The 14,136-nt window shown below is 35.7% G+C and overlaps 1 protein-coding gene and 1 pseudogene across 1 annotated transcript; one reads left to right on the forward strand and one right to left on the reverse strand.

The window, feature by feature from the left end:
• The first annotated feature begins 1,405 nt into the window (after positions 1–1,405).
• On the forward strand, positions 1,406–10,556 carry LOC129295267 (fimbrin-2-like). Its single transcript, XM_054933767.1, has 14 exons — positions 1,406–1,745; positions 1,926–2,096; positions 2,499–2,740; positions 2,820–2,991; positions 3,518–3,556; positions 3,754–3,822; positions 3,913–4,029; positions 4,612–4,823; positions 5,272–5,427; positions 8,035–8,234; positions 8,412–8,569; positions 8,940–9,036; positions 9,356–9,447; positions 9,598–10,556. The coding sequence occupies exons 1-14, from the start codon at positions 1,659–1,661 to the stop codon at positions 9,763–9,765; spliced, it is 1,980 nt and encodes a 659-aa protein (XP_054789742.1). The 5' UTR covers positions 1,406–1,658; the 3' UTR covers positions 9,766–10,556.
• A 670-nt stretch (positions 10,557–11,226) lies between these two features.
• On the reverse strand, positions 11,227–13,811 carry LOC129295268 (uncharacterized; annotated as a pseudogene).
• Positions 13,812–14,136: the final 325 nt, after the last annotated feature.

The raw sequence follows: 14,136 nt of genomic DNA on the forward strand, positions 1-14,136 counted from the left end.
AAGACTGAAAATACTAAAAATACTAGACTATTTTTTTGGGTTGGACTGAATAAAAGACTGGGCATCTGAACCACTTGATCCAATCTGGTCCTATTAAATTTATTGAATATGATTATAATTAATTTACTGGCTATTTATAATAATAAATTAAAACTATTAATAATTTAATAAGTTTGGTTGCTGGCACGGTTGCACGCTCAGAGTAATAATTTAATAATCTAGACCATTTGGATTGTAATTGAAATATGTTTTTTCTTGTTGTTGGAAACTATTATGGATTTATTATGATTATAAGTGTTTTTATTATCTTAATTGAGTTTATTAATTTGAAATAGATAATTGCTTCTTATATAGGAAAAAGAAAAAAAAAAGTTAAGTGAGCACTAGACTAATAGAACCACTCTCTCAATCCTATAGACCAAATTCAATCTTGTTAATCTTTGAGTTGTTATTAGATCAGACCGGACTATGGGTTGTTTAACTCAATCCTTTTCATAAAAAAGACAAGATTTCAGTCCCATCTAATCCTTTGTACAGCCCTAGGTGAAGTTGTTGGGGAGACATTTTTTTAATATTATTTATACCATCTATCTTTTTTTTTTAATTTTTGTGTTTAAATTTAAAATGGAATTGTCATTAGAGGAGTCATATTCTTCACTTTAACATTATCAATCAATTTCCGAATAACAATAAATTTAAATAAACTTAAGATTTTTACTATCAAACTTATGTATTATAAAACATATTACTTTATTTGGTTCCATATACAAACTTTCCATATAAATATTCACTAAATAATTTATTAATATTTTTAAAATCTCTTCCCATGTTGCTTCGCCTCTTAATCCACCACACCATATGTCTTGTGACATAAGAGCGCTCATCATAAAAGAAATGCAATACATTTCCTAAAATATTATTGTATATATTTTGTTTTAGCAACTTATTAATAGTTTAAAGATTAAAGTAAATATAATATCACATAAAATAAAATAGTTTTAACACTTTCTTTTGGCCAACAAATAGTTTAAATTTAACGCTCCAATATCTTGTATTAAGTGCTTAAATTAAATTAAGGTAAATATTAAAAATCCTAGGTATGGTTAGGCTAAAAAGACCTTGCCGTAATAATGTCCTTGGGGCAAAAAAGGGGGGGGGGGGGCCAAGACCTTACCATAATAATTTGAATTCATGATTAAGGCAGTGATCATTATGAGGTCACTATTTATTTAATAATAGTTTAATAATTTAAGTTACGTTCTCAAAGACTTTTGGGGCTTACCCCTTAATTCATGATTGAATTCAATTTAATTTATCTGAGATTATGTGCGTTCAAACTTACATGACAATTTGAAATCGCCTTTAACGGTAACAAGAGCCATATCGTCATAATTTGAATTCTCTCTCTCTCTCTTCCCCCTCTCCTCACTCCCAGAGCAACTTTGAATACTCCGTCTCAAGGTGTCGAAGATCGCCTTCTCTTCTTTCACTTCCAATTTTCTCATCGTCTTTGGAAATGGAACAGGGAGAGAACATTATTCCTTGATACCGAGTTCTGATTCTGATTCTCGCACTCTCCTTCTCTCCTTCCGATTTGCATTTTTCGCCAATATCAGAAATAGGAGGAAAATTTGATTTTGCCACAAGCAGACACAGAAATGTCTGGCCACTGGGGAATTCTTGTTTCTGATCCAGGGCTTCAAAATCAGTTTACCCAAGCTGAACTTCGCAGCTTAAAATCCCAAGTAAGTTCATCTTGGTTCCAATTCTCCTTTTTTTTTAATTCACAGAAAAGCATTGAAGCGAACTCTTCAATCTCATGCATGTATATTATTTCGTTACTGTTTATCCTGTATATTTGGATTCTGCTACTGTTCTCGTGTTTTGTTCATGGGGACTGTAATAATTGACTATGTTTGGTGTAGTTCATGAACATGAGGAAAGAGAGTGAGAAGCTCGCGATTGGGGACATGGCTTCCAAGATGTCGAGGTTAAAAGTGGTGGGAGAAAATCTGAGTGAGGAGGAGAGAGCTGCTTCTATCCAGGATTTGTATAAGAATGCAGATGAGGAGGTGGATTTTGAGTCATTTCTCAAGGTGAGTTTCGTCATCTTTAATGGCAACATTTCAAGATAGCAATATCATCTTCACGATGCATCTGTTTCAAATGCAATTTTCCCCTGGTCCCGTTGACTTTATTTTTTCTTTTCAATCTAAATCTAAATATAATACAATTTATCACTGAAAGGCTGACGAGTGCTCTGTTCAGTGAGGTGTAAAATGCATTTTAAGAAATTGGGGTCTACCTTACTATAAGGTATTTTTGTGTGGAAGATAATGGAAGTGAAGGAAAGGGAAAGCAAAGGAAGCTTTCACAGAATTCTGTCCCTGTTAGGGAATCTTATCCGAAGTGGAGGAGAATAGAGAATTGTTAACTTTGCCTTTGCTTTCAAAGTTTGATTTGAATGATAAAAAATAATGTTGCTAAATCGATGACAGGTTTACTTGAAATTACAAACTCTTGCAAGTTCTAGAATAGTAGGCAGCCCAAAGAACTCCTCGGCATTTCTGAAAGCGGCTACCACCACATTGCTTCACACAATTAGTGAATCTGAGAAGGCATCATATGTTGCGCATATAAATAACTATCTTGCTGAAGATGAGTTTCTCAAGAGATACCTCCCTATTGATCCTTCAACCAATGATCTCTTTGAAATTGCAAAAGATGGTGTTCTTCTATGGTACCATATTTGCTCATTAATTGTCTAATTTTTCACTTCATGAAAATTCTGTTTTAAAAATAATTACACATTGTTGCAGTAAGCTTATCAATGTGGCAGTTCCGGGCACAATTGATGAACGGGCAATCAATACTAAAAGAGTACTCAATCCATGGGAAAGGAATGAAAACCATACGCTTTGCCTCAACTCTGCTAAAGCAATTGGATGTACAGTAGTCAATATTGGCACACAGGACTTTATTGAAGGACGGGTATGTTGTATGCCTCTGCAAATTTCATACATCAAATCGGCCTTGATAGATCAGTTTGTAAGTTATCTGTGTCATGTATTTTCATGATGTGATAGATTGTGTATCAAATTTTTTTTTTTAACTCCTTTGTAAGTGTCACACCCGTTAATACTGTATGGAGGTAATTCCTAGAATTTTCGTGTTTCTTCTGGTATAACAACACGCTTCTGGAAAGGTGGTGTTATTTGTAGTAGATATAAACAATTTCAATAAATCATGAGCTTTAAATTTCTGTAAGAGGCATAACCTATTTTGAACTGGTTGTGGTATGTAAGTTTCAATTGTGTGTGAGAGAAGCGTACCAACTAGAGAAACTTTTGATAATATGCCTAGTCTACTGAATATGGAACAAGGAGTCTGTTTGTATCTACTGAATATCCCCTTTTTTTATCCGTGCTTTGCATTTTTGTTTAACCTTGTTAGCTTTTGATTTTTGCTTTTTTTTTTTAACCCAGTTGAAATAATTCTATTTTTTCTTTGATTTCAGCGTCATCTGGTGCTTGGATTGATTTCACAGATTATTAAGGTAAATTCACGGGGGTAAATGAAGTTTTCCATCTTGTGGTCTAGATTTGTTCAAGATTTTGTCATATTATATATGAATTATACGAATAAATCTAGAATATTACTTATTGATGCATTCTCATCTCGCGATGAATGGAGATGATAGAGATGCTAATCATACTCAGTTTTATTGATGCAAACAAATTATGATCGTAATAGATACAATTATTGGCAAACCTCGACCTAAAGAAAACTCCTCAGTTGGTGGAGTTGGCTGATGATAGCCAGGTAAATATTTTCTTTCACGGTTAAGGTGAATGAAGTAATTGAAGAATTATTTGTTTTATATACTCATCTTTCTGTTTTTTAAACTAATAGGACATGGAAGAATTACTGACTCTACCACCAGAGAAAATGTTGTTAAGGTGGATGAATTTCCAGTTGAAGAAAGCAGGGTACGCGAAAATAATCACTAACTTCTCCTCTGATGTAAAGGTGAGTGAGAAACTATAAATTAGAATGTATTCATAAACTGCCCTTTATTGAACAACCACTCTTTTTCTGACCCCGACAGCTCAAGGTACATAAAGTTGTTTTTCATCCACTGGCTTTCATGGGATTTTTTTTAATCATATTTCTTTTGATTGGCAGTTTCTATAAGTTTTTCCCTTTAATAAATTATTCATAAGATTGTAAATAAGAAATAATGCAAAAAATCCTATGGCATAACATTTTTTGAACATCAAGTCATATAAGATTTAGAAGAAAAAATTATGGAATAATTACAACCAGGTCTCACACAAGGAAATCAATTACTGCAAGGTTCATTGACATAATGAACCTTGCAGTAATTAATTTTTTTTTGTGAGACTTCAATGTAATTTTTTCAAAAATTATTATATAGGATTCTTTTGCAGTTTACTAGTTTGTCCCCTGCTTTTCTGGCATAGGTAAAAGGACGACTTTGGAAGTACAACAAATTATCTCAAATAAATCCAATCAGTATTATGAAGTAATAATTATAACTAACTTTTTAAACATCTTTTGTACTTATGCTCTGTGGTTCTGAATCTGCAGGACGCTGAAGCTTACACTCATCTTCTAAACGTCCTTGCTCCTGAGTACACTAATCCATCAACATTTGCCGTCAAAAATCCTTTTGAAAGAGCAAAGTTAGCTCTTGAGCATGCGGAGAAGATGGGCTGCAAGCGATACTTGACTGCGAGAGATATAGTTGAAGGTTGCCAAAACCTTAACCTTGCTTTCGTCGCACATATTTTCCAGAATAGGTGAGAATCTTCTAACAAAGACACATGGTATACATATAAGAAGTTGTATATTTAGTCTGACATTGATCGTATTATATGTTGTACAATCTGTGCCACATGATAAGGTATTAGCTAGTACCAAGGGACAAGGTTTGTACCTCAAGTATCAGGGAAGATTTAAGTTTTTCAAGAATTGAGCATATTTTGTGTCAACGTGTGCTAATATTATTTGAATGACATGCATTGGCCACATTTTTATCACTTCTTGTGTTCTATGTAAAGCGACCAAGGACGTTCAAACCTGTAGTACTCGTTTATTGCTTCTCAATTGGTTCTCTAGTTTTCTGTCTTCTTTATTTTATTATTATTTTTTATTATGACTTTGATATCCTGTGAAAGCCATTCTGCACCAGAGGCATGTCGGAAAGGTTTGATATATGCAGACTAACTAACTTTTTTTCTCTGATAGGAATGGATTTTCAACCCAGACAACTCAGGCTCCTCTCCTTCAAACATTGCCGGATGATACCCAAGACTCCAGAGAAGAGAGAGCATTTCGCCTTTGGATTAACAGTCTTGGCAATTCAACATATATCAACAATGTCTTTGAAGACGTCACAAACGGGTGTGCTTTCTCTAAAATACTTAATCTTCCTGATAAATACCGAGCAATAACTAGTTTGTTGAATTATTTTTATTATAGACTGATAATTTCTTTCGGCCAAAAAGATTCAATTTTATTAATCATAAAATTTGTATAGAAACAACAAATAGCCAAAGCCAAGAAAACACTCAAAAAAACTTACCAGTACAGGCTAACACACAACTTACCAAAGCAAAACAGAAACAGTGTCAGTATAACAAGAAAAGAAACAATTAACCTATACCTGTTCTCTCACTGCCATGCCAGACATCATCTCTGCTAACAAACAGAGAATTGGAATTCAAGAAAACCTCTAAAGAAGATGGTGCCACTGAAAGCCACCCTTGCGGGTTCATCCTCTTTGCTCCACTAGCTACAAGATGATCCGCAGCATTAAGTGCTAACACCTTCTCCTGTACATTAAGGCATTGACAGTCACAACCCCTCAAAGCATTCAAAGTCACAACCCCTCAAAACACTCAAAAAAACTTACCAGTACAGGCTAACACACAACTTACCAAAGCAGAACAGAAACAGTGTCAGTATAACAAGAAAAGAAACAATTAACCTATACCTGTTCTCTCACTGCCATGCCAGACATCATCCCTGCTAACAAACAGAGAATTGGAATTCAAGAAAACCTCTAAAGAAGATGGTGCCACTGAAAGCCACCCTTGCGGGTTCATCCTCTTTGCTCCACTAGCTACAAGATGATCCGCAGCATTAAGTGCTAACACCTTCTCCTGCACATTAAGGCATTGACAGTCACAACCCCTCAAAGCATTCAAAGTCAATGCTTTGTACAAAGTTTCACAATCAACTTCTATAGTCCCTGTGTGTCCTTGAACCTTCTATTTGCCTCCACTGCTTCTCTAAGTGCCATGCATTCTGTCATAAAACCAGAATTGGCAAGTACTGGTGCACAAAAACCCCCCAAGAATCGTCCCTTCATGCTTCCTTCACACCACTCCTATCCCTTCCATCTTACCCTTTCCCTGAAAAGCACCATCACTGTTAATTTTGACTGAACTTGCCTTCCACACCAGACTCCTATTCATTACCACCTCCTTCCTCCTGTAACCCCGTTCCTTCAACTTTGTAGAGTTATAGACTTCATGAACCAATTTGACAGCCCTCTCAATGGTCTTCCTTGGGTTGACCTGCATCCATTAAAGACCTAATAACACTTACTCTTCCAAATATCCCAGCACATGGCTGCTAATAAAGCTTTCCCACCATCACGCATCCCACCTTCCGTTACTAACAACATCTCAAGCTAGCTCATTATACTGCCAATATTCCTTCGGTCGGAAAAAAAATTCAGAGGACATCCAAACTAGCATGCAGTAGTCCAAGGGCAAAAGAAAAGGAGATGCTGTAGAGATTCACTCTACTTCCTCATTACGCACCATGCACAATAGAGATCTAAAACATTTCCTTTTGAATAATGCTTCAGTAGTGGCTAGTGCTCCATTCAGTATTCTCCAGATAAAATGCTTCACTTTTGGCTGATTGTTCAGTCCCCAAATACACCTCTACAACTGTCTCGGGTCTGGTAAGAAGAACCCGACCTTAATTGCACATTCTCTGTATTAAGACTTTTCGCAAACTTGTAACCAGATTTAGCTGTATAGTTTCCATCCTTCGTTAAGGTTCTAAAACAGCTTATCTTCACACACTTTTTAGGAATTGAATTTGCATAATCATCTCAGCTTCCTGTTTAGAAATTTTATCTTTAATCAAGTTCAGATTCCATCGACCTCCCTCAATCAGACTAGCCACTGTTAAAGCAGAATCCTCCTCAGCTGAATGAGTTGATTTTGACTTGATGTGGACTTAATAAGCCATATATAAATGGAAGGATCCATAAATGCCGAGTGTGAGCAGACTTGACTCAAACATAATAAACGATATATATAATTGTGTAAGCACTCACAGTTGAGGGGGGAATATTGAGGGAATATTGCTAGGACGTCAAGCGTGAGTCAACTTAAATGAGGCAAGCATGCCAAGTGTAGATGGACTTGATTGAATGTGAACTTAATAAGCAAATTGGGCAAGCACTTACATTTGAGATGATTCACTTGATGTGGGAGCAACAAAATTGGGCTAGCATTCACACTTGAGGGAGGGAAGATTCCTAGAATTTCAAGTGTGAGGGGGGGACTTAATAAATGTGGGACCAGAAATTAGGCAAGCATGCCATGTTGAGCAGACTTGACTAGATGTTTACTTAATGAGTGATGTATAAAATTGGGCAAGTACTCATGAGTGGGGAGATTGCTATGATGTCAAGTGTGAGCAGACTTAACTTGGTGTGGGACTTAAAATTGGGCAAGCACTCACATTTTAGAGGGAGATTGCTAGGATATCATGTGTGAGTGGACTGGACTTGATGTGTGCTTAATAAATGGCGTATAAGTAGAAGGACTCATAAACTCACTATCTTAAGGTTTGCATAATTTTTTTACTTATAGCCTTGCTGGACTCTCCCCCATTCCAATCCTTTGCCAACAATTTCAGATTGAATGCCTATGTATGTTTTGACATTTTAAATTGTTGATTTGGGTTACTATTTCTTCTCTACAGGTGGGTACTTTTAGAAACCCTTGACAAGGTGTCACCGGGGATTGTCAATTGGAAGATTGCAAACAAGCCTCCAATAAAGATGCCGTTCAAAAAAGTAGAAAACTGCAACCAAGTTGTGAAACTAGGGAAACAACTCAGGTTTTCTCTGGTGAATATTGCTGGCAATGACATTGTGCAGGGAAATAAAAAATTAATCCTAGGTACATTAACCTCCAAATTGTAGAATATCAGTTAATCTATTGACAATTGACAACTGAATGTATTCCAACATTTTAAACTGTCACATACTACAATCAAACTTTCCAGGATTCAATATCTGAACATGAATTAGTAAATCTTGATCTAGTCTAATGCGATAATGATGTTTCTATATTTAGCTTATTTGTGGCAACTGATGCGATGCAATATGCTACAACTTCTAAAGAACTTGAGACTTCACACTCATGGAAAGGAGTTAACTGACGCTGATATTCTAGAGTGGGCCAACAGCAAAGTGAGCAGCTCAGGAAGTCAGAACCGCATGGATAGTTTTAAGGTATTGGATATCTATTTGTAATCCTTTCATTTAGAGCCTACAGCAGTCAAAGAGACTGAAAAAACAATTTTGATATGGATATTTCACATTCCTTGCTGGAATATTTTCTGTTTGGTACGTGATAAGGTACCGTAAAACATCCTTATTTTTTATCAACCTTTTAATGGGCTGCATTATGACCTTGCAAATTGAAATTGCAATACATGTTCTGACTACTTACAACCAATATATTCCTTTTCTGGTAAATCTTATAAGCGAGTCTGCATTTTGGATTTTAGATTTGTGACAAATGACACCTATTCGGGGATAAGGTACATTTGATTTAAGAGATCTTGGTTTTACTACTGATTGTTACAATGTCTAATTTCAGGATAAAAGTCTGTCGGACGGAATTTTTTTCCTTCAACTTCTTAGTTCTGTGCAGCCCAGAGCTGTCGATTGGAGTCTTGTTAAAAAAGGAGTAACTGGTACATTTCCTTTCAACTCTTTTCATGTTTTAAGTTTTGCGAGATGATGACTGCTTTCAGACTGTTCTGTGAGTTCAATACATTAAGGATAAATACTGCAAATCTTGATATCTGTTATGTGAGTTCCATACATTAAGGATAAATCCTGCAAATCTTGATATGCATGGCATGCTTTCCCGAGGATTCACTTGTCAATCTCATTACACAATCATGTATAAGATTTATGCAGTTTTTGTCTGGCCTGACCTGAGAATTTAGGAAAGTTTTCCTGGCCTTGGTTTTAATTTAAATTTTATCAATATATACTTGCGTCATGCAGATGAGGAGAAAAAGATGAACGCAACCTACATAATCAGCATTGCTAGAAAGCTGGGATGTTCTATATTCTTGCTTCCTGAAGACATCACAGAGGTAGTTAGATTTTACTACACAATGAGTTTCGGTCTGAATATTCATCAACTTTCCCTTATTTTCTGACAATACAAATGGATTTGCCTTTATAAATAATCAAAGCACATAATTTCCGCTTAGTGCTTTTATCTGAACTTCATACATTTTCAGGTGAATCAAAAGATGATCCTTACACTGACAGCTAGTATAATGTATTGGTTCTTGAAACGCCCTCTTGAAGAAAGGACATTGGGAACTTCAGACAGTGAAAGTGGGAGTCTTCTGGAGACTACATCAGATTCAACACTTGATGACTCAGATTCTGATTCATCCTTATAGGGTGCATGTAAATGTGCTTCTATATTTGTATTTGAAAACTCTCATTATCGTTGATCAAAAGATCAATGGTTGACACTAGGCAATTCAGTAGTTTCAGGGGAAAGAATTTTTTTGGATCAAAATCGTCTGAAGCCTACCACCTGAATTTCAGTGAAGTTGGGACCATCACAGTCGTCAATTGAATCAGTAGTTTCAGGGAAGAGAATTTTTTGGATCAAAATACTGTGTTTTAAATGGTAGGAGTGGTTTCAATATCATAAAAATTAGCAACAGAAAGCTTTCAGTTTTTCCCTCCCCAAAGCTCACATTCATCTCCTATTTACTAGTTCTATAGCCATTACAATTCCATTATGATTCAGTTTGAGGTGTGAAGGTTTAGAATGAAAATGATTCAACTATCCAACACTAGGTAGGAATATAGGTTCTCCCCCAACAAATTTGTTCTCCAAAAATTTTGATTAATTCACCGTCAAAATAGAGAAATCTATCTGAAAAATGATTGCAACAGCAGTAATTACGTTTTCAAAAAAAGAGATGTCAGAAAAAAGGAACTCGACACAATGTTTCAATTATTACATGACATAAATTCTCTAGCTTTGATTTAATTGACGGCTATGATATTCCTAACTTCACCAAAATTTAGATAGTAGACTTCAGAGGATCTTGATCCAATTTTTTCCCCTAGGGATTATGAAATATTCGTTGTTGAAATCCTATATTTTCCTTTTATCGCAAATTTTATTCTTAAACATTCTAAATTGTAATTGTGAATAATCTTTTATTCTATTAAATCCAGTTTTCTCCTAAATCCACAGATCTGTTTTGCTTGCATCCTTCAATTTTATCTTGTTTTCCCAACCATAAATTAATCTCTATCACTGGCTGTAAAGTCCTTATCATCGATTTCAAGTTCCTTTGTTAAGATACATCGGAAGTAAAAACGGAGGGAAAGTAAAAATAGAGGGCACGATCAAGATCGAACTAAAATGCATGAAAACTCTTTAATACTTGTTTCTTTCTTTTTTTGAGGGGGTGGGGAGCCACCTAATCCTAAGTTCTTAAAATTAATATCGATTTTACTAATAGCTATAAATTACCTGAGGAAAGTATAAAGTGTACGAATTGAGATCAAGTGCAGAAAGGGATATCTTTTCTGAATGTAACGCATCGACATAACCAAGTTCAAGTGTGAAAGAACCGTGTACTTTTTTTTTTTTCACATCACAAGAAATAACATCACCATCTGGTAAGATAAGACTTGTTATTATAAGAGATAGCATGCAAAATCGAACCCAAGATCTGACACCAACAAAAGCCAGCAGCATGCCCTTAGGCCATAAAGCCATTGTTGAACAGTGCATTCACACGTATCTATTATATATAACAATTTCATAGAGGGGAATCACAACAAAATGCTTTTTCCGTATTCCCTCAAATGCATCTTTTCATGATCTGCGAGGACAACTGAAACCATAGCCACATTAGATTACAAAGACAAAGACAAACCTTTCACACTACTTAGCATACAATCAACAATTTTCCAGCTTGATGGCTCTCATCAATTACCATACAAAGACCACAAAAAGAAATTGAATCAAAGATAACAAATGATAACCACATGCCTTACGTTACCTCAAAACTGTTTAGAACTCTCAGCTCTATTCTCTGTAGTATGAACACATATAGGTCAAAGAAGACAAAACAAACTCATACAATCATCCATGTCAAATGCCGATACCCAGCCCATTTGGCAGCAACACGGATACCAATTGCTAAAGCTGCAGCAAGCAGTGGAATCGGAAGCCTCCTCTTTGCTGTTTCAACTTCAGCAATTTCTTTTCCCTCTGAAAGCATTCTTGAATGGTGAAAAATAGCTAGGCCTGTAAAAGAAATCAACACAAGAACCCTAATCCAAGGCTCGCCAATGGCAGCAAGTACAGCTGCAACAGGCATTGTTGATGAAACGTTGTCTCTCCTTTTAAAAAGTCTTGAAAAAGCATACAACCCTACCAGTAGTGTCCAGAACAATGGTTCTGAGATATAGCCTCTAACGGCAGCATAGCCAATTAGGCCTGACACAGTCAACATATACGGTTGGCTGTTGATGCAATGTGGAACAGTTGCTTCTGCAACTGCTAAAAACAACTGATGCCAGCACAATGATGATGGTGAGATCTGGTACCGGAGCATATGCAACTATTCCAGAGTAGAAAGCTCGAATTGTGTATAATGCATCCTCAACAAACCTAATTGAGAAAGTGATAGGATCCCCGAAGAAATGGAAGATCACAGCCAAAATGTATTTCAGAACATATCCCATGAAACGAACAATCCCAAGTGCAGCATTCCTCCAGTTTGATAGTTCAAATAAAACAGCTCTCCAAGCATAAACAAGGAAAGCCAGTGCTGTAATTAACATTGAATCAAAACATGTTAAATTGCTAATATAGTAGAGTAGTTCGAATCATTTATCAACACATGATCAGGATGTCATTCTATTAGAAGCTGGGGAGATAAGCTTCTAATTTTAAAAGTTGCTCAGTTTTCTTATCCTAATACTACAGCGTCCTGTGCAGAAGAGGATCCGAATTTAAGAGAGAAAAACAGTGGGGTCACAAGTTTCCAAATGGCTACAATAAAACATAGTACTCTCGAAGTCTTAACTTCAACAAATCAAGGTTTCCATAATGATGGAGAGAAGTAACATCCAAGAATGGAAACACCTGCATACATGGACTAGCCAGGATGGCAGGTATATGTTAACAAAGTACTAAGAAATAGTTTATAGATGCAATTTAACATCTTTCTCTTGATCATTTCTCTGTCAACTTAAAGCAAAAACAGATTTCTTTCAATATAGTGAAATGGGGATGAATCAAGTCCTATAATTTTATCTTTCAATGTCAAGAATCCTCATTTGCAGGAGATTGATATACTAAGAAAGAAGAGACAAACATGTTCTAAAATGTTCAGAAACATTAATGAAGTCAAAGCACACTTAACAAATCAAAATTTAGTACTCTAAATGATTTTATCCATCTTCTAGCATGTCTTTATTGCATAAGAAGAGTAAGGTGTTCGATCCGACTTCCCAGTAAGCATAAAGGATAAAGGCTCTCTCCCCACACACACACAAAGCAATAAAGTCCAAATGCTTTAAACATGCCATCGCATGCCACTACATTATGAAAGTATAGAAATTTTCTCGTTTCCCACATCCTAATATCCACCGCTATCAAATGAAATCTTCACAACAAGCCAAACTGCATTATCCAAACTCGAATAAATATCTACCATTTGCAGATAATCTAGGCAGGGTAAGATTTCCATTTTCAACACCAAAATACGCGATAAAATTACAGAAAAAACAAATTTTGAACCAGTTAAATGAATGGCCTAAGTTCGTAATTTTTCTCCCTTATTCAAGCATTTTCCTCATGAGCTAACGCATAAAACCGAGCAGAGTCACAAAGAGATAAAAGAAGAGTCAAAAAAGAATCACCAACCTACAAACCACGGCCACCGAACAGGACGGTCAGGAGCTTCTTTCGTCAAGTACCTAAACCGCTCAGGCATGGTACTTTGGGCTCGAGCCTCCTTCTCAGCCTGATCCAAGTCAACACCAGAAGCTTCGCTAACTCCATTATCAAGCCCACCTTCGGAGCCCCTTGCGTTCGCAGAAACCCCTAGATGCCTCCCCAGCGAAAATCTAGGCATTTTACCTGAAATTCTAATATAATTCCATCTACATTGAGGATTATATGATTGGGCTTTCGTCGAAAAAGAGGGATTTGAAATTACAGCGTGACTTAGACGGACATGGGGATGGGAAAAAGGAAGAGACCTTGGCTAGAGCATAGTGTTTGAAGGAAAGGCTTGGAGAAGAAAGAGCTGGGGTTGTAATCGACATGAAGAAGAATGACTCGAGAGTTAAGATGAACCAAGAAATATGAACAAAGCTTAGCGCACTAGAAATGTGAACAACCAGTGAAAGACTTGACGATAGCAAAGAACCAGAAGGAGATGGGCCAGCTTCAAAACGAACGGTGGCGTCTGGCACATTCGAGCTCGGCTACTATTTTTTAAATTGAATATAAATTAAAGAGAATTATATTAAAATTCAACGCAAGAAAATTAATTATTATAAAATTTAATAATAACTAAATTAAAAAGATATAGTTTAATTATTATTAAATTTTATAATAATTAATTTTTTTATATGAGATCTGAATTTAATTCTCCCTATAAACTATAAAACTATTCTCTTTAACTGATTAATCCTCACAAATTATTTTTCTGAATTTTTATATTACTTTTTATAGTATAGTAATTTACTGATTTTTTGTGTAACAATTTTTATAGCAATTTTAA

The sequence above is a fragment of the Prosopis cineraria genome, unplaced genomic scaffold (genome assembly GCF_029017545.1).
Source record: "Prosopis cineraria cultivar Desert tree isolate PC_DT_omini unplaced genomic scaffold, ASM2901754v1 PC82, whole genome shotgun sequence".
NCBI lineage: Eukaryota > Viridiplantae > Streptophyta > Magnoliopsida > Fabales > Fabaceae > Prosopis > Prosopis cineraria.